This window comes from Pseudorca crassidens, chromosome 12 (genome assembly GCF_039906515.1).
Source record: "Pseudorca crassidens isolate mPseCra1 chromosome 12, mPseCra1.hap1, whole genome shotgun sequence".
Taxonomy (NCBI): Eukaryota; Metazoa; Chordata; class Mammalia; order Artiodactyla; family Delphinidae; genus Pseudorca; species Pseudorca crassidens.
In genome coordinates, this window is record NC_090307.1 from 59,057,655 (window position 1) to 59,079,858 (window position 22,204).

The 22,204-nt window shown below is 40.4% G+C and overlaps 1 protein-coding gene across 3 annotated transcripts in view; it reads right to left on the reverse strand.

Moving 5' to 3' along the window:
* Positions 1–22,204, reverse strand: part of AKAIN1 (A-kinase anchor inhibitor 1) — an 80,864-nt gene that overhangs the window by 33,443 nt on the left and 25,217 nt on the right. The window contains exon 1 of one of the 3 annotated variants that reach the window (XM_067699629.1): positions 13,846–14,220. The exons of the other annotated variants lie outside the window; for them this stretch is intronic. Coding sequence (XP_067555730.1) covers positions 13,846–13,861 — 16 coding nt within the window. The 5' untranslated portion in view covers positions 13,862–14,220. Of the gene's footprint in view, positions 1–13,845; positions 14,221–22,204 lie in introns of those variants that run through there. 3 annotated transcript variants of the gene reach the window in all.

Genomic DNA, 22,204 nt, shown 5'->3' on the forward strand with positions numbered 1-22,204 from the left:
AAGAGGGTTTCTCTGGAGTAAGGCTTTCCTATTCCCCAGGGCAGGCTTCCCAGGAGGAATCAGACCCAGGGAAAGACAGTCTCTCCCTCCCCAGCAGAATCGACCCACCCCTCCTCTTCATGCCCCTTTACTCTCTGCCCTTCAATCACAGAATTCTAACCCTTTAGTGTACTTCTGGATATCAAAGTCCCAGTGTCCACGCCCAGCAGAGTGTCTGGCTCAGAGAAGATAGGCAGTGAATGAATAAATAGATGAAATTATCTAAAGTGTGTGTCCCCCACCTCCACCCACCTATCCATGGCCTTCCCTGACATCCCCAGCTCCATCCTCACCAAGGACACTATTGCTCTTTCCCCAGGTCAGGTTGCAAGTGGCTCTAAGGGCTCTGCTCTGCTCCAAGGAATCGGAGGAGGAGTGATCACACCTACTCTTCTTCCTGAGTCCCATTCTGATGGCTAAGAGCTCCACCCTACTAGCAATGCCCCAAAGGCACAAGAAAGAATGGCAAGATACGGGAAACTTTAAATGTTGTCCTTCTTGACCTAAGTTATTTTTAGAGCAAAACAACTATCATGTATGGATTTGTACAGCATGGCCTGATTGGTGGTGAAGTAATTTATTCTGAAGCATGAGTCAGATCGCAATTAAGGCTACAGGGAACTTCATTCCAAATTCCCTGGCTAGGGGTGATCAAAATCTCACCTACGGTACTGCAATAAAGATAGAATTTCACTTTTTATTCCTGCAAAAATGTAAAATTTAAATGGAAAGGCAAAAAAAAGCAAAAAAAAAAAACCAACACACACACACACACACACACAGAATGTTAGAAATAAATTCCATGGAAAAAAAATGAACAACTTCTGTCAGACAACACAGATGTGCATTCTATGGAGGCCTCCTGTCTAAATACCAAAAAGACCCATTATATGTGGTTTATGAGATGTGTTCAGAACACAGACTTTACATTCGTAATCTGAAAATATTTCTTGAGTACCATAAGCTCTATTTCTCTCATTTGGAAAAAAACAAACAAAAAAACCACGATATTTTAAAGGGAAAGAAGGCATTTCATTTTTGTCTACTAATTTCAGCAAATAGATCCTCTGTGACTATTTGGAACATGAAATAGCATTTTAGCCACAAATTACAGAAAGGCAGTTTCTTTGTGCCTTGCTTTAAAAAATAATGCATGTGACACACCCAGCACATAGTAGGTCTTCTACAAATGTAGCTCCCTTGCCTCTTCTTGCATTCATCTTCTCTGCCCAATAAACATCTGTGCTGAGAACTAAGATGCTAAACCTCTAAGATGCTGGGGAGGACTATTTAGAAAATATTTTGGAAAGAGGGGCAGGAAGCACATCACTTACCCAAAGTCACACAGCAAGTCAGGGAAACTTTTGAAGAAAAATTCCAACCTCTCTGGTAATCTCTGGATCATGACTGTGAGGTTGTCTCAACAAAGTTAATGGCTTTCTTCCCAATGAGATTTATGTAGGACCAAAGATAATGTTCAAAGAATAATATCTAAGAGTGTGTGTGGCCATGACATACGATCACGAAATGGGAACTTAAGGCTTCAGGAAAAAAAAAAAAAGGTCATAGAGAATGTGAAACAATATCTCAAATCCCAAAATACTAATTTACCCTAACTACGTAGTTAAATATTAAAAATATACTGCATTATACCTTTACCAGAAAATCATCATTCAGCTTTTAAATTTAGAGAAGATCAGAATGATTCAGATCAGCAAGACCGCCATCTGCTTTCAAGCACGCAGCTGCAAGCCTTTAAACAGCAACTTTCCGTGATTCATAACTTATTCATCCCAGGATGCACTCCGACACCTGCTTTATCATCATTTCACCTTGTCAGAGCATTTTACTTTAAAGTTTTGTAACCTCTACCCAGGTGACACAGTGAACCAGTAAGCCAGTCTTCTTCTATGGAAAGAATCAACTGTATAGTTTCCTAAGACTGATGGTCCAATCTTGAAATCATATACATGTATATATATATATATATATATATATATATATATATATATATAAAATACACATTCTTAGTCATTGCCTTTTAAAACAATAATGTCAGTAGTTGCTACCATTTAGCACCCCGTAGTCCAGGCACTTCATCTTTATCATCACCACCCTGGAAAACAGATATTCTGATCTTCATTTAACAAATGAGCAAATCAGCAAGATGGGATGACTTAGCCAATGCCACAGTGTGGACATGGCAGAGGTGAGCTATTTGCACCCAGGCCTATCTGTCCCCAAACCCAAGCTTCTGCAGCAACCAACTATGCCTCATATTTGAATTGCCATCAAATAACTGAAATATTCTCATCAGTTGTATAGAGGAGGAGAGACTATACTTAACCCAATACCATTTATTCTCGACCCAAGAAATGTCTTGCATGTAGCACTTAGTTAATATAAATGCTTTAGAAATTATAAAGCACTGTGTAAATCTGTTAGAGCTTTTTATTTTCCCTTCTATTTTGGCAGTTCTGGCTGTCCACTGTTTCACCCTCCATCACTGGCAGCGGCCAGGAGAAGATGAAGAATCCAGGAAGTGTGAAAGGACAGAGCCCATTTGAAGGTGGTTGAGAGAGTAACTCGTGTCCTCTAACTTGGAAGAAGAGATGCTCAATATACAGAGATTCTCCCCAAAGGAGACCAGTTTTACCTCTTTTTCTTTGTCTCTAATTCTAGCGTGCAAATTGTCTGCTGCTTGCTATGTATTTAAAACTACGTTGTGTATAGAAAATAAGTGCACCCAATGTCAAATCTTGGTTCTGAAACATTAAATTGATCAGGCATTCTGAACCTTTCTTCTATCATCTATAAAAATGGGAACAATGACAACTCTGCTCTACGTCTTTTTTTAAAATGATATGTAGAAGACAACTGAATGGCATGAAAAGATAATGGTACATCCTGTAAACAATCATGTCCAAAAATAACAGCCATGTCAGGATAATCTTTTTGTTTAAGAAAGTGAAAGATGTAATTATAGAGACAAAGTCTGAGAAGTTGTATATAAAAAATTAACAGTTGTTGCTGCTGGATAATATTGTGATTTTTATTTTCTTCTTGATTATCTATGCTTATTAAAATTTCTAGAACAACAAAAATTTTCAAATGATGAAATATTGTTTAACTTTAAATGATAATGGGGAATTAGAAAATGCAGTAATGGGCTTCCCTGGTGGCGCAGTGGTTGAGAATCTCCCTGCCAATGCAGGGGACACGGGTTCGAGCCCTGGTCTGGGAAGATCCCACATGCCGCGGAGCAACTGGGCCCGTGAGCCATGGCCGCTGAGCCTGCGCGTCCGGAGCCTGTGCTCCGCAACAAGAGAGGCCGCAACAGTGAGAGGCCCGCGCACCGCAATGAAGAGTGGCCCCCACTTGCCAAAACTAGAGAAAGCCCTCGCACAGAAACGAAGACCCAACACAGCCATAAATAAATAAATAAATAAATTTTTAAAAAAAGAAAACGCAGTAATTATAGAAGAAAGACATCTAGGCAGTCAGTAGCTAACTTACCACCTTTAAAACTCTGCATTTGATTAAAAAGAAGACCCAACAATATGCTATCTACAAGAAACCTACACTGAATATAATGATAAAGATATTAAATGTAAAGGGATGGAAAACGATACACAGTCAATTCTCATTTAGAGTAGTTATATTATAAAGTCACTGGAAACAGTGAATTAGCAAATATGGAACCACTGCTCCCAAGGGAAACACAAGGGTTAGGTTGCTGCAAGCCTCTGGTCACAACATTTTTGCCAACCGATCAATACAAAACTTTGTTGTATGTATGTTTCAGTTTAAAGACATCTTATTTATTTGTTTGTTCATTTGTTTGTTTTATTTTTTGGCCGCGCCATGCAGGGTGTGGGATCTCAGTTCCCCGATCAGGGATCAAACCCATGCCCCCTGCAGTGGAAGCGCAGAGTCTTAACCACTGGACTGCCAGGGAAGTCCTAAAGACACCTTATTTAATACATGATGCTGATTTCTTAACATCGACCTCACAGCCAACAGCACTATAACTGATGCCTGAATGGAGCTTATCTAACAATCTCCTCCTCCATATGGCACATCACAACTTTCCTGTACTTAGGACATTAGACGACACCTCAGCACCACACCTGAAGGCCACATTAAACAATGAAATCACCAAGAAAAACACAAATGTGTAAAAAACTAAACAGACCACAAAAAGCACATTTGTTTACAGTATGAGAGCTGAAACAAAAAGGTAAAACATTGCCTTGTTCAACCTCAGCTGGGAACATGTATATCAAGCAACTCAAATTTTTTGCCATTCTATACATGTGCTTGAATGACAGAGAAAGCACTGCAAATATTGATTCCCATTGATCTATTTTACTAATAAATTTTAGTGAGTAGGAAAACTTACGAACATGGAATCCATGAATGATGAGAATCAACTGTACCGTGCAAACACTGCTCAAAGGAAAGGTGATATGACTAGGTTATTATCAGCCAAAATAGACTTCAGAGCAAGAAAAATTACCAGAGATAAAGATACAACAATCTTAAATGTATATGCACCTAATAAAAGAGCAGCAAAATCATGAAGAAAAGGTGATAAACCAAAGGGGAAACGAAAAAATCGAGTTTTTGCTAGAGGCTTCAGCACTCCTCTCCTAGTAATCAATAGACCAAGTAGACTGAATATCAGCTAGAATATAGAAGAATGAACAACATCATCAACCAACTGTAACAAAATGACATTTATAAAGCACTTCACCTGAAAAGAGCAGATACACATTCTTTTCAAGGGCACGTGAGCCATTCACCAAGATAGACCATACTCTGTCTCAAAAACAAACCTTACCTAATTTAAAACAACTGAAACCATAGAAAGCTTATTTTTCTGACCGTAATGAAATTAAACTGGAAATGAATAACAGAAAGATATGTAGGGAATCTTCAAATAATTGGAAACTAAACAACACACTTCTAAGTAATTCATGGGACAAAGAGGAGGTATCGAGGAAAATTAGAAAATATTTTGAACTGAATGAAAATACAACATTAAAATTTATAAGATATTCTAAAGCAATGCTTAGATGGTAATCTATAGCATTAGATGCTTATATTAGGGAAAAAAAAAAAGAAAGAAAAATCCCAAATAAACAATGTGTCATCTTAAATCTGGAAAAAGAGAGGCAAAGTTAAAGCAAGTAGAAAGAAAGGAATGATAAAGAGCAGAAACCAATGACACTGAAAATAGGAAAAACAATAAGGAAAATTCATGAAACAAAAAGATGTTTCTTTGAAAAGATTTTTAAAAATTAACAAACAAACCTGTAGCCAAAATGTCAAACAAAAATAAAAACATAAATTTCCAGTATCAGGAACAAAAGGGAGCGATCACTACAGACCCCACATAGATTAAGCAGATAATAAGAGAATATTACAAAGAAATTTATTCATATAAATTCAACAAATTAAATGAAATGGACTAATTCCTTTATTTTTTTAATAGATCTTTATTGGAGTATATAATTGCTTCACAATACCATGTTAGTTTCTGTTGCACAAAGCGAATCAGCCATATGCATACACATGTCCCCATATCCCCTCCCTCTTGAGCCTCCCTGCCACCCTCCCTACCCCACCCCTCTAGGTCATGGCAAAGCACCGAGCTGATCTCCCTGTGCTATGCTGCTGCTTCCCACCAGCCAACTATTTTACATTCAGCAGTGTATATATGTCGATGCTACTCTCACTTCACCCCAGCTTCGCCCTCCCACCACATGTCATCAAGGCCATTCTCTATGTCTACCTCTTTATTCCCGCCCTGCAACTAGGTTCATCAGTACCATTTATTTTTTTTTTTAGATTCCATATATATGCATTAGCATACGGTATTTGTTTTTCTCTTTCTGACTTACTTCACTCTGTATGACAGACTCTAGGTCCATCCACCTCACTACAAATAACTCAATTTTGTTTCTTTTTATGGCTGAGTAATATTCCATTTTATGTATGTTCCATATCTTCTTTATCCATTCACCTGTCGATGGACTTTTAGGTTGCTTCCATGTCCTGGCTATTGCAAACAGTGCTGCAATGAACACTGTGGTGCATGTCTCTTTTTGAATTATGGTTTTCTCAGGGTATATGCCCATTAGTGGGACTGTTGGGTCATACGGTAGTTCTACTTTTAGTTTTTTAAGGAACCTCCATACTGTTTTCCATAGTGGTCGTATCAATTTACATTCCCACCAACAGTGTAGGAGAGTTCCCTATTCACCACACCCTTACCAGCAATTATTGTTTGTAGATTTTTTGATGATGGCCATTGTGACTGGTGTGAGGTGATACCTCATTGTAGTTTTGATTTGCATTTCTCTAATGATTAGTGATGTTGAGCATTGTTTCACATGCCTCTCGGCAATCTGTATGTCTTCCTTTGTGAAATGTCTATTTAGGTCTTCCTCCCATTTTTTAACTGGATTTTTTTTTTGATATTGATCTGCATGAGCTGCTTGTATATTAATCCTTTGTCTGTTGTTTCATTTGCAAATATTTTCTCCCATTCTGAGGGCTGTCTTTTTGTCTTGTTCATGGTTTCCTTTGCTGTGCAAAGGCTTTTAAGCTTAATTAAGTCCCATTTGTTTATTTTTGTTTTTATGAAATGGACTAATTCTGTTAAAAACTACCAAAACTCAGCCAAGATAAACAGAATGGTCCTATATCTATTTAAGAAATTTAATTCATGGTTAAAGAGCTCCCTACAAAGAAAACTCTAGGCCCAGATGGTTTCACTGATGAAATCTACCAAACATTTAAAGAAGAAATTATACTACACCATCTCTTCCAGAAAACTGCAGAGGAGAGACCATTTCGCATATCATTTATGAGGACAGCATTATACTGATACCAAAACCACACAAAAATAGTGCATGAAAAGCAAACTGTAAACCAACATTCCTCATGAACATTGACAAGAAATCCTCAACAAAATATTAATGAACTGAATAATATATCATGACCAAGTGAGTTTTATCTCAGGAATGTAAGGCTGGTTCACTATTTGAAAATCAATGTAATCCACCATATTAACAGTCTAAAAAAGAAAATCCACTTGGTCATATCATCACAAGCAGAAAAAAACACTTAACAACGTTCAACATCTATTGATGATAAAAACTTGCAGCAAACTAGGAATAGAAAGGAACTTCCTCAATCTAAAAGAGTAGCCACAGAAAATCCTACAGCTAACATCATACTTATTGGTAAAAGACTGCATGCTTTCCTCTAAGATTGTAAACAAGGCAAGAATGTCCACTCTCACTACTCCTATTTAACATTGTACTAGAAGCCCTTGCCAGTGCAAAAAGGCATAAAACTGGGAGGAAAAAAAAAGGAATAAAATGGCCTCTATTTACAGGCAACATGATTGCCCACATAAAAATTCCCCCAAAATTTACAAAATAGCTCCTATACCTAATGAGAGAGGTAGGTAAAATCATAGGAAACAAAGTCAACATGCAAAAACCAATCATATCTCTAAACTGGCAATGAATGTTTAGATACTGAATTTTTTTAATGTCATTTAAATGCTCCTCCCCCAAAAGAAATACTTAGGTATAAGTCTATCAAAACATATGCAAGATCTGAAAACTACAAAATATTGATGAAAGAAATAAAAGACCTAAATAAATGAAGAGACATATCATGTTCATGGATTGGAGACTCAACATGCTTAGGATATTAATTCTCCACAAACTGATTTATAGATTTCACGAAATTCCAATCAAAATCCCAGCAGATTTTATGTAGATACAGGCAAGCTGATTCTAAAATTTATAGGGAAAAGCAAAAGAACTAACCAAAAAAATTTTGAAACAGAAGAACAAGGCCTTCTCTTGTCCTTCCACAAGGACCTTCACTACTTGACTTTAAGACTTGCTGTAAAGCTATAGTAATCAATATGTGTTGTTAGTGGAAGGATAAGATGAATGAAACAGAACAAAGAGTCCAAAAATAGGCCCATATCAATATAGTCAAATAATTTTTTAACAAGTTACAAAGGCAATTCAACAGAGAACAGTGTCTGTCAAAAAAATGGTATTAGAACAATGGGACATTCATATGCAAAAAAAAAATTTAAACTTGACCTGTAATTCACATCATATCCAAAAATCAACTTATTATGGACTGAATATTTGTTGTCCCTCCAAAATTATCATGTTGAAGCCCCAACCTCCCATGTGATGGTATTAGGAGGTGGGGCTGTTAGGAGACAATTAGGTTTAGATGAAGGGATAAGGGTGGGCATCAAATCCCATGATTCAATCTAAATGGAAAATTATAAAACTTTTAGAAAATCTGCCTGACCTTGGGTTATGAAAAAGTTCTAAGACATCATCAAAAGTAAAATCAACAGAAGAAAAAAATCAATAAATTAGACTGCATCAAAATTTAAAACTTTTGCCCTTAAAAAAGGTAAAAGTGTTAAAAGAATGAAGTCAAGACACAAACTAGAAGGAAATATTTGTAAATCACATATTCAACAACAGATGTGTATCCAGAATATATAAAGAACTCTCAAAACTCAATTATAAGAACACAAACATCTCCCCGCAAAATGGGCAAAAGATTTGAACAGACACTTCACCGAAAGAAGATACACATTCAACAGGGACCTACTGGACTTCCCTGGTGGCGCAGTGGATAAGACTCTGCGCTCCCAATGCAGGGGGCCTGGGTTCAATCCCTGGTCAGGGAACTAGATCCCACACGCATGCCACAATTAAGAGCTCATATTCCACAACTAAGGACCCTGCCTGCCACAACTAAGACCCCTGCTGCAACCAAATAAATAAATATTTTTAAAAAACCCAAGGGCCTACTGTATAGCATAGGGAACTCTACTCAGTATTCTGCAATAATCTATATGGAAAAAGAATCTGAAAAAGAATGGAGATATATATATATATGTATAACTGAATCACTTTGCTGTATACCTGAAACTAACACAACATTGTAAATCAACTATACCCCAATATAAAATAAAATTAAATTACCAAAAAAAGAAGACACACCTATGGCAAATATTGATAAAATCCTGAAAAAAATTACCAAAATCATTAGCCATTAGGAAAACGCAAAATAAAATGACAATGAATACCATTATATGCCTGTTAGAAAGACAAGGATGCAGACCAACTGGAATTCGCAAACATTGCTGATGGTAACACAAAATGGTACAACCCTTCTGAAGAACATATACTTACTATAAGATCCAGTAGTCCCAAGCCTAGGTATTTACCCTAGATAAACGAAAACCTATGTTCATACATAACATGAACAGGAATGTTTATCACTTTATTCATAATCACCAAAAACTGAAAATAACCTAAACTTTTGGGAAAAGGGATAAACACCTGTGATTCCGTTCATACAATGGAATACTACTCAACAATTAAAAGGAATGAATTCTTGATATAGGCAACAATGTGGATGAATCTCACTGACATTATACTGAGTAAAAGAAGTCAGTCTCAAAAGGTTATATACTGTACGATCCCATTTATATGACATTCTGGAAAAAGCAAATCTGTTAGAGTAGAAAACAGATCAGTGGTCACCAGAGGTTAGGGGTAGGAGGAAAGGTTTGATTACAAAAGGGGTAGCAGGAGAAGATTTTTTGGTACAATGGAACTGTTCTGTGGTCATTATACAACTCTATGCATAAGTTATAACTCAGAGAACTGTACATCCAAAAAAAGTCAATTTAACTGTATATAAATTTTTTTAAATAATAAATTAAAAAATTTTAAAAACCCTTTATGCCAACAGAAGAGAATTTAAGTTGGCAGACTGCAAACCTTACCGTTAAGACAGTCTGCTATATAATTTATTCATTCATGGATCTCTCAAGAATTGGTAAGAGATTTATATAAAGAAAAGCTATAACACCCTTGCAATAATTATTTTCTTAAATACTTTTGATAGCTCTCTCTAGAACTATTTTTGCTAAATGTTTTTCAAACTAATCTTAGAAGTCAAGGGACTGGCTAATGGCTTATAATTATACCATTTTTATTCCCCCCTGAAATCCTTATCAGACCTTGACTAATTCATGTGCAAGAGAAGAGAGATCGCTTTGCTGACAGAACCTCTTACTTGAAGGCAATCCAAACAAAGTCAAGTATACATTAGGTCCATCTACAGAGAGGTGCATTTTAACCCCTGAAGTATATACTAATCACTGGGAGAAAGGGAGGAATTGCCCAGGGATAAGGAAGCTTCTGTCCTCACTTTCCACCTCATACTCTATTCTTTAATAGCTCTTCCTTAAGGGAGGAGGGGTTGCTCATCTGATTGTTCATAGTCTTGAATTCTTTGGGTGAAACCATGGCATTGAAAAGACACTTGAATTTGTGAGCATCTTCTTTCTCATCCTGGAATAGGCCAGGAAATATCCCGACATTCTCCTGTGTGCTTTTTTTCACTTCCAACACCAATGTCCAGTGGTCTTTCTTCTTTCTTCTGCTTTGACTTTATCCACAAATTGGTAAGAATGCCTTGATATTCCCCCACAAAACGAACAGTACCATATGGGAAGTCCAGACATTTTCTTCCAGAACTTTTTCCTTTTCTCCCAAGTGGGAGCTTTTGCTATAGTCACAGACTAAGTAACCTGGGTCAATTTAGTAGCATATGCACAGGAGCTAAAATATTTTGCCATGTTGTTTGTGTCACCCTCTTTCCTTTAGCACTGGTGGTATGCATCTAAATCTTCTCAAATTGCTCTATGAAGAAGGATTCTAACCACTGTTTGGGAGTAAGAAAGCAGGAGGAATAGATTAGATATTTAGGAAAAGCAAAGGGCCTGCCTTTGACCTTTTGCCTCAGCCATGGCCCCACCCCCACCCCAGCTTAGTTTAACCTATGTTTAGGGATATATGGTATTTACAGAGAAATTCTGTAATTTTTTATTTCTCATTTAACTGTTATTAATTTTGTGTAATTCCTTTAAAGGGAAGAAGCAATGAGTGATAGCAGCCTTCAGGTAACTGAATTCTCAAATAATTAGTAGCCTTGGCCCTTACCTTTAAGGGGTTTAACATTGGTATGCACAAAACTAAAACCCTCTTAAATTACAAAGCCTATGAATGGTATAAGAAGGGGGAAAAGTGTAGAATTGAATTGTCTACCCTATGTAAACTGAAAAACCACCCAAAGAACCTGCCCCACTTAAGCCCTGCTCCTTATAATCTGTAGATGAATTGAAACAAGAGTGCAAGACTATTTTATACTATATGATGAGAGTGAATCGTAACTAGAGTTATATAAGGTTATTTCTCCTTCATTCCATTATACTTCTGGACTTAAATTTGCTTCATGAATCTCTGTCACTTTTCACCTTGCCTTTAAGGTAAGCAAAGAGGCAGCAGAACCATTCAAAGGCAGGACAGTCTATACAGGCAAGGCCGGAACTAGGACTCAGGCTTCTTGTCTCCCTTTGCTAAAATCCAGAAAAGCTACAATGGGTTTTGAAGGGCATAGTACCCACTGACCCAATTTTATGATCAGCTCACTGTTAATCTGTTACTATATTCATCTTGAATTTTCTAACACTTTTTATTAATTTTGGAATAACCATAGCACTTGCCTCTGTTCCCTCCCTTTCTGAGTGTCAGGTTGGCTTGGAGAAAGGGATGGGGGAGTATTTCCCCTCACTTAGTACAAAACATCTGGATCCCCAGATTAAAGAGATTTAGAAGAGCAAGAGTCCTAGAAATGAGGTTGTAATGCTGAAAATCTGGCAGAATTAAAAAGCAATTCATTGTTCTGATCTTCTTTCAGAATAATATCACTACATGAGTTAGAAGACTTATGATCAGTAGATGAGAAGGTAATTGACATAATATTTTTAGCACCCTGTTCTTACTGCCCCAAAATGCTTATGACTTTTCAAGAGAAACTCAAAATTGAAGAAATGACCCAAAAAGTGTTTCCCTGTGAGTTTCAGTACATATCCTATTCAGGTCAATTTGTGCTATCTCTAACAGTTATGAAAAGATAGAACTAATACAAACTTGGGGAAAAATGGAAAAATAAAGCCCTACCCAAATGGTGGGCTCCAGAAATTCCCCACTGCTCGTTACACAATCTTCCACCTATTACCATGCTTTTAGAAAATGCCTAGTTAACATCGCCCAACAATCCTCACTGCACAACGCCAGCCCATCCCCCCCCCTCGGAAGTGTAAGAACACTTCCCTTTGGCTATGTCTGACCTTGGACCAAAAAGCAGCTATCCCTGAAACTAAGGTATTTTGTCTGAGGTATAAAAAAGAAAGAGAATCTGAAGTCAGAAAACTCCAGCTGAGGCTGGCAAGACAATCTGGAACCACCACCTCCCTGGGGGGTGGTAAACTAGAGATGCTACTGCTTACCTCAGAGGGCAACCTGAAGATCGAATGAGATAACGACCTGGAAATGCTTTTACAAAGTGTTAAGTAGCTTATAAATGCAACAAGGAGCTGCTATTTCCCAACGTCACAGATTCTGGGTTGCTTGAGTGTCCTTCGCTGTACAGAACACCGTCTCCCCTTGAGTTATTTGGGGTGGGCAGAAGGGCTCCTGGGCTTTCCTCTAAGGCATTTCTCTGAGTCACTGCCTGTGGTGAGTGTCAGAACGACAGAAACTCATTCCTGCCTCCTCAGCTAGCCTGCTGATTTGGGGGTGGGGGGGGCTTCCTTTTCTCCAGTTTTGCTATGTGAATTTTTTGAAGGCCAGGCTCAATTCTTACCTTTTAAAAATGCATTATACCTCTCCTCCCTAGCCATCTGAGGTCAGTGGCCACAGCAAATGCAAATCAACCTTTTAAGTTAAAGAACCATAACAAAATTAAAGACTTCCAGGCCCCTCTACTCTTTTCCTTACTTTTTCTTTTTTCTTTTTTCCCCCACAACGGTCTTCAACGATAGCAGAGCCTGTCATTTAAGAGAGGGGGAAAAAAGACTGAAGCTCTTCCCTAGAGAGAGCTTTCTACGTTAATAATGACCACGCTTTCCCCGCCACTCCCTAACTCTCCTGACCTCACCCGAAACACACGCCCATGTCCTTGCTGGGGGGCTGGGGAGGCTCACTCAAATACACACACGCGTACGCCAGTCCGCCGGTCAACCGCAGGCAAATGACTCTTCGCCAACTTGTAGCCACAGAGAGCAGCAAAGGGACTGAGTCCTTCACCGCCAGCTCCAAAAAGACACTGCAACAGCCAGCGGCGCCGCAGGAGCAGCCTCTGTACTGCAGCCTCCGGCCGCTGGAGTTTCAGATCTAATTCCTTAAGGAGTACTGCTCTTCCGCCCTTCGTCCCACTCTCTGGGCTTCACACACTTCTCTCCCCAGGAGGTCGGGAGGAACGGGGTCACTCGATCACTTCTACAGAGGGGGAAGTGGCACTGAAGAAGGTTCCCACCGAAGTAGCCCGAAACCCACTACTCTTTGCCCCACCTCTCCACCCTCCTGCTCAAGTAGGCGCCTGTGCTGCTGTGAAGGTCCCAGTTCGCAAGGTGCCTGAGTCCGACGGGATACGGCGCAGCAGGCGGCATTAGCAGCGGCGGGGCAGGACGAAGGCTGAGCTTCTTACAGGACAGATGGGGCGGGACTGGGGAGAGGGGCACTCTCCCTCCCGTCCCCCGCTCACAGGCAGTAATAACTCCAAAACGCACGGGTGGGCCGAAGAGAAAAGTCTTTTCTCTCTATCCTCTCCCGTCTCTTCCCTGCTCCCCTTCCGGACACCTGGTGAAAAAGCAAGGTGCTGGTGTACCTGGAGCGAACACCATGATTTCCTCCAGCCGCTGCGCCCCAAGGTAAGGAGAGACAGGCAGACGGACGGACAGACGGAGGGTGAGCGGCAGACCAGGTCTTGGGGTCCGGTGCAGGTGGGCGCGCGGGGCACGCGCCGGCCGCGGGTCGGGACGGTCAGCACGTCGGACAGCTCCACGGCGCGCGATCCCGGGGCCGCAGGTCCCGCCGCAGCGGCGCGCTCAGCCTCCACAATGCACTGCTCTGCCGGCGGCCACCGCGGCGGCGGGAGGAGCAGAGCTGATGCCTGCTCAGTCCGTTCCTCATTCCCGCGCCAGCTCAGCGTACACTGCTGCTTGGGGAGCAAAGCCTTTCTACCGCTTCCACAGAGAAGGACAGACGGAAGAGGAAGAGAGAAAAGGTAATTGCCCGGCTTCCCGGCAGGGGGACAGCTAATTGCTTCTAATTACCTGCTGTCTCACGCCCCCGTGGATATCGGACTGACATTTAGGATGCGTTTGCCCTTTTTTTTTTTTTTTTTAACATATATTAACTCAAAGAGCTTTACTCTAGAGGCTGACTCTTGAGTTCTCCGATTTGGGCTAGCTCTGAACCGAGGGGTGGGGCCTCCAAGTTCATCGGTCCTTGAAGTCCAGGGCCGCTCTCTCGCCCCAAGTCCCAACCTTCTACTAACGTCAGAAAGGAAGCTGGAGGGAAGGACAGGCTGACGATGGAGCGCGTGAGGAAGGCGCCGCTATCAGGCCCCGCTCCCAGGCGACTCTGAAAGCTCCCAAGCTTGGAGGCTCCCAAGGTCATCACATTAGGGACAGCAGGGCTGGCCAGCGCAGAGGAAAGACCTTGGTGGGGCGGGTCTCCTCCACCAACAAACACATACCCTGTGAAAGGTAGGGCCAACAGAGTTCCCTTCAAGTGTGAGAACAGCCCTGAGACCCATCCAGAAATATCAATCCTTCCCCTGCCTTCACCCCACTGAAAACCATGCCCCGGTGTACACCCTGTTCTACTCTATAAAGATGCTGGGACGTGCCCCCAGGCTCACTTCATGCTTCAAATACGCTGCTCATTTTAAAGCATTATCTCGTTCTCCCAAGAAATGCTCATGCAGTGTGGACAGCCCACACTAGATATTGCCCAGATAGAAACAAATCCATCAGGGTTACAACCCCTGAGCTAGGGTGACTTAAGAATACTCTAGCCTCAAATCAAATTGTCAGTGGCTTTGGGTTTTAGCCTCTATTTTTGCAGCTGAATGGAGTTTTCCAAGAAAGAAGGGTGATCAGGGTCATCTCCAGTGTTTTACAGGGTTTCTTCACTTGCACCTCTCCCTGGAAAATGGAGCTTTTCTGAAAATGCAAGATTTCTTAATAATCTGGTTGGTGGCCACACGTTCTACACTCTTTTGGCAAATATTAAGCATTTTTCAAATAGCCTTATTGGCACTAGTTTTGTTCAAAGGCATCTGATACACTGCAAATGCAAATCGTTCTACAGCTCTTGAACTACAGTTTGCATGGAGGCATATGGGCAGCCTAAGCATAAAACAATCAGTACTGCTCTTAGCACCTGGCTCAACATGGGCTTGAACAGATGGGGCCTACCTCAGCAGCAACAAGATACAAGTCAGCTGATGGGCAGGATGAAGTGTGTGCATGCCAGGATGCACTCTTCCCACTTCCCTAAGTTACTCCAAAAGCCAGGGACCAATGATGCTTCACTCTGTCTTCTTTGCTTTATCACCAACAGAGGTGCGATGCACTATTTGAAAAAATTTTTCTTTTTTTCCCAAAAGATATAAATTTCCCAATTTATAAATAAGGCAATTGAGGCAGCGTGAATAGTATTTCGAGGTTTCATAAGTTTTCCCTGCAGAATCAGGAGTCAGAGGATATTCCTGGCCCCCTTACCTGTGACTTTATAGTTCCTCTTTTATTTATTTATTTACTATTTATTTATTTATTTGAATTTTATTTTAGTTATTTTTTATACACCAGGTTCTTATTAGTTATCTATTTTATACATGTTAGTGTATACATGTCAATCCCAATCTCCCAATTCATACCACCACCACCACCACTTCCCCCCTTGGTGTCCATACGTTTGTTCTCTCCATCTGTCTCTATTTCTGCCTTGCAATCCGGTTCATCTGTACCATTTTTCTAGATTCCACATATATGCGTTAATATATGATATTTGTTTTTCTCTTTCTGACTTACTTCACTCTGCATAACAGTCTCTAGGTCCATCCACGTCTCTACAAATGACCCAATTTCGTTCCTTTTTATGGCTCAGTAATATTCCATTGCATATATGTACCACATCTTTTTTTTTTTTTTTTGCGATATGTGGGCCTCTCACTGTTGTGGCCTCTCCCATTGCGGAGCACAGGCTCCAGACGCACAGGCTCAGCGGCCATGGCTCACGGGCCCAGCCGCTCCGTGGCATGTGGGATCCTCCCAGACCGGGGCACGAACCCATGTCCCCTGCATCGGCAGGTGGACTCCCAACCACTGCGCCACCAGGGAAGCCCCTGTACCACATCTTCTTTATCCATTCATCTGTCGATGGGCATTCAGGTTGCTTCCATGACCTGGCTATTGTAAATAGTGCTGCAAGGAACACTGGGGTGCATGTGTCTTTTTGAATTATGGTTTTCTCTGGGTATATGCCCAGTAGTGGGATTGCTGGGTCGTATGGTAATTCTATTTTTACTTTTTTAAGGAACCTCCATACTGTTCTCCATAGTGGCTGTATCAATTTACATTCCCACCAACAGTGCAAGAGGGTCCCCTTTTCTCCGCACCCTCTCCAGCATTTGTTGTTTGTAGATTTTCTGATGATGCCCATTCTAACTGGTGTGAGGTGAAACCTCATTGTAGTTTTGATTTGTATTTCTCTAATAATTAGTGATGTTGAGCAGCTTTTCATGTGCTTCTTGGCCATCGGTATGTCTTCTTTGGAGAAATGTCTATTTAGGTCTGCTGCCCATTTTTTGACTGGGTTGTTTGTTTTTTTAATATTGAGCAGCAGAGCAGTTTATATATTTTGGAGATTAATCCTTTGTCCATTGATTCCTTTGCAAATATTTTCTCCCATTCCGAGGGTTGAAATAATCTTTAAATGACTGAAAGACCTCTTTCTCTAAATACGCTCAAAAGGGGGCTCTCTTTTACAACCTTAATTTTTTAATGAGTTTATTCTCCCAATGCATAAACAATTACTCATTATTAAGTTCAAGAAAAAGCAATATAGTGTAGGAAAAGGAAAAAAGGCTTGGGAATCAGTCAGATCCCAGTAGAACATTTCCAGTGTTTACCAGCTCTGTGACCTTAGGTAAGTTACTTAACTGCATTATCTGCAACAGAAGGATTAAGGTATCTTGAAGGTTTGTTGTGAGGATTAAATGTGATAATGGATTAATAGATTAATTAAAAGAGCACAGCCCCAATTAAACACATTCCAGGAAATTATTGACACCCTGGGAGTAGAGGACACCCTACAGGAATGCCAACTAAATATGTTAGATCAGTACTTCTCCAGCCTGACTGTGCACATGAATCCCATGGAGATCTTGTTAAAATGCAGATCACGATTCAGCAGGTGGGGCTGGGGCCTGACATTCTGCATTTCTCACAAGCTCCCTTGTGATGTCCACACTGTAGGTGCTGCTGGTCCATATATTTTGAGTAGCAGGGTGTCATGTGTCAGCATTTAAAAAGAAAGAAATTACTTCTATCTCCTCCAACATCAGAGTTCATCTTTCCAAGTGTCATAAATTTATTTATTTATTTTTGGCTACGTTGGGTCTTTGTTGCCGCATGCGGGCTTTTCTCTAGTTGTGGTGAGAGGGGGCTACTCTTCGTTGCGGTGCGCAGGCGTCTCATCGCAGCAGCTTCTCTTGTTGCGGAGCACAGGCTCTAGGTGCGCGGGCTTCAGTAGTTGTGGCACTCAGGCTCAGTAGTTGTGGCTCACGGGCTCTAGAGTGCAGGCTCAGTAGTTGTGGCACACAGGCTCTAGAGTACAGGCTCAGTAGTTGTGGCACACGGGCTTAGCTGCTCTGCGGCATGTGGAATCTTCCAGGACCAGGGCTCAAAACCATGTCCCCTACATTGGCAGGCGGATTCTCAACCACTGCGCCACCAGGGAAGCCCCCAAATGTTAAATATGGAAGGAACCCGGATGGATTCCCACTGATTTCCAAGCTACACAGAGGCCAAGATGGTAGTAGAAAGAAAGAATGCCTGAAGAAGGTCCCAGAGCTCGTTTGATTAGCCTGCTATCAGGCAACAGGAAATAACACGACCCAGTAAAAACCAATGCAACAGGTTAAGGACAGTTCTCAGCCCCATCCTCAGCTCTTCTCTGTCTTTCTTCCTCCCATCATCTCTTCATTTTCTCTACCCGACACACCACTGCTACCTAGCCAGAGGACAATATACTCCCATTTCGGTGTTTTGTTTTGTTTTTTCGGTCACATGGCTTGTAGGATCTTAGTTGCCTGACCAGGGATCGAACCCGGGCCCTCGGCAGTGAGAGTGTTGAGTCTTAACCACTGGACAGCCAGGGAATTCCCTCCCATTCTAGTTTTTGCTTGTTTATATTTTAGTAAGAACAATTAATTTTATTCCCAATAAAACCAAGGCACTTTAATAAATTTTTAATTTACAGTTATTTCATTAGTAAATTTTATATTCAACAATACTATCTCTAATTTCTACTACTTAGTGGAATTGTTTTGATGGTTTACTTTCAATACCCTAAAAATGTTACTAGATTTTTTTTGTATCTTAATGTAAATGATCCATTTAATAATAGAATGCTTTCTAGGAAAATAAAAATTCCCTTCTATTCTACCACAACAGCCAGATTCTTTGATAGGTCATTTATCCAGTCTTAGCCCACAACCTCACTCTGGTTTTTTGTTGTTGCTGTATCAGTTTACATTCCCACCATTTTGTTTTCGCTGTGCCACACAGCATGTGGGATCTTAGTTCCTGAACCAGGGACCAAACCCGTGCCCCTGGCAGTGGAAGCGTGGAGCCCTAACCACTGGACCACCAGGGAAGTCCCCTGTCTCTTTTTAAACACCTCCACTCAGGGTGAGTCACTCTCTACTCAAACAATCCATTGCATTTCGAGACAGTCATCTACCAGAGAGGCTGCCCCCAATCACCACCACCATCTATCTCCTCCAGCACCCTCATTCCCAGTTAATGATGGTAACGGTGACGGGAAGCAAGAGGGTAAACAAGTTGGACGAGATGCCCAACTTTCTTGCTCTGGTGCTGAGCCTGTCACACTGGGCACTCCTACCCCTACAGACACTTGAACAAGGTGCTGGATGGACTGAAAGGCACAGGAAAAAGAAAAAAGTCATCTAATAGAACTATTTTACTTGGAGACTTGGGAGACTATTTTATACAAAAATGAACATGGAGGGGCTTCTCTGGTGGCTCAGTGGTTAAGAATCCACCTACCAATGCAGGGGACACGGGTTCGAGCCCTGGTCCGGGAAGATCCCACATGCCGCAGAGCAACTTAGCCTGTGTACCACAACTACAGAGCCTGCGCTCTAGAGCCCGTGTGCCACAACTACTGAAGCCCGCGTGCCTAGAGCCCGTGCTCCGCAACAAGAGAAGCCACTGCAATGAGAAGCCTGCGCAATGCAACGAAGAGTAGCCCCCACTCGACACAACTAAAGAAAGCCCATGTGCAGCAATGAAGACCCAACGCAGCCAAAAATAAATAAATAAATTTATTTTTTAAAAAATGAACATGGATATACTATGAAGTAGTGATTCATGTGACGTACGAACATTAAATTGGAGATGGCAAAGAAATCACCATAGGCAGATTAGGGCGGTAACTCTCAGACTTCCCCAAGTCTCTATCCATCCCCTCTAACATTTATTTATTCCACTCTGTCTTTAGAGCTTTCACAGATATAAAACTTTGAAAACCCATTCTGAAATATGCCCACTGTTTCCATGATTTGCAGTTCACCTTGGCTCTAGCCATACCCTGATTCTTTCCATCTATATTCATTTTAAATGCATTACTCAATGAACTAAAATGTTAAATAAGTTTTAGCACCTCTGAGGACAGTTGAAATGGACTGAAAAGAAGCATTTTCATTATGAAGCATTAAACCATAATTGTTCCCGAATGTCTTAGTTTGTAGGTTTCAAATGATTACAGAAATGAAGTACTGGACAAGAACTCTTTTCTTCTCCTAAGAGCTGCCAGAAGTCGCTGAATTGGATCTAAGGAGAAGCATAGATGTGAATTAAGCAGAAATTTTTAAAGGAATAAGAGAATGTGGTATAGAGGGGTGGGAAAATAGAAAACCTGAAGGGGGAAGAAGACACTGAAAGAGCAATCATTGTGCTATCCAAACTGTAAACCCTTAAAGAGAGTGCAGTAAAAATATACAGAGAGAGCAAATGACATAAATTGGAAAAAAAAATGAAGACAGAATATGGAATAGAGAAAGGGAGAATAAAAATAATCACTGTACCACATTAAGAAAAGAAATGGGAAATGTTAAAGAATTTTGCAGGCTTAAAGAATACAGGACAGTGTCTCTGTAGGTTTGCATTTTATGAAGCAGTTTATAAGTCCTGTGAGATTCTTTAAAAGGGACTATGAAATAGCCATATTTTCTGAAAGAAAACATCAGCAAAACCTCCCAAAGTACATTAAAACAGTTAAAATTTTGTACAATGTTTATGCAAAATAAATATTTTCCTGAAAAAACAATCTAACATTGAAGATTTTATTTCCCTACCAAAGAGCTTTGTATCCGTGGTTCATCTCTGTGCAAAAAGTTCTCCCAAATTACCAAATAAAACTTGATTCTACCTGATGACAGGAGAGAGAATCACTTGAGAACAATATTCAAATTAAAACCAACTTGGTCAGTTTTTGTTTTTTGTTTTTTTTTTTTTTTTTTGCGGTATGCGGGCTTCCCACTGTTGTGGCTTCTCCCGTTGCGGAGCACAGGCTCCGGATGCGCAGGCTCAGCGGCTATGGCTCCCGGGCCCAGTCGCTCTGCGGCATGTGGGATTTTCCCGGACCGGGGCACGAACCCGTGTCCCCTGCATCGGCAGGCGGACTCTCAACAACTGCGCCACCAGGGAAGCCCCAACTTGGTCAGTTTTTAAAGAGAAGCATAAAGCATTCAACTCATCTTCAAAATTGTGAATAGACACTATAAAACCCTACTCAAATTCTGAATGCATAGTTCTGTCTATTTATACATAGGTTCCACGCTAAGTCAATTTCAGAAGGGAATAATCAGTGAGAAAAAAAAACTAGAAATAGAAGAGGTGAAGAGAGAAGTAAAAAGAGATAAGAAGGGAATATGGGAAGGGAAAGAAAAGAGGCAAGAAATAAATGGAGCCCTTCTGGGAAGAGCAAATATAAAGGGAAAAAGATACAAAAGACAGAAAAAGTTGGCATATTCAGAGACTCAAAACAGATTTTTTTTTTAAACAAAAGGAGAAAGAAAAAGGGAATGACAAGCTTGTTTTGTGTGTGTGTGTGTGTGTGTGTGTGTGTGTGTGTGTGAAGAGAGCCTCAATACAGTCCGAATTGAGAAACTGGGTGCTCTTCTCATATCCTGCTCACTTGGTCTCTATGTTTGGGAATAAATGTAATCATTACCTTTGGAAATACTTATTAATTTTTTAAACAACTGTTCAAAGCTCTTCATCTCTATTCAAAGGCTTAATTCAGAATTAGGAGAGTCACAGTATACTACACAGGGATTTCGGTATCAGAGAAGAATTATTTCTTTAGACCACAGTAGCTAAGATCATAACAATGCTGACTCACTGGTTAGTTTTTAACCTATTTTAAAAATCAGCTTGTAACATAAGAGAGATTCTTTGCAACCACGGAGTAGGCAAAGATTTCTTAGATGAAACACAGAAAGCATGAATCATAAAACAAAATAATTGATAAATGGGACTTCACTGAAATTAAAATTTTCTGCTATCTGAAAAACACTGCTAGGGAAATAAAAATGCAAAGTACAGACTAGAAGAAAATATTCACAATATATATATCTGACATATATATCGATAACTCTTGCAACTCAATAAGACAACCACCCAGATAAAACTTGCCAAAATGTTTAAACTAACACTTCACCAGAAGAATATATTACTAATTGCCTATAAGCACATGAAGACTTGTCAGCATCATTAGTTATCAGAGAAATGTACATTTAAACCACAGTGAGACATCATTACATACCCAGTAGAATGGGGAAAAGTAAAAGGACTGACAATGCCAAGTGTTGATGAGATATAGTGTGATAATATAGGGAGCAACTAGAACTCTGGTGGGAATGTAAAATG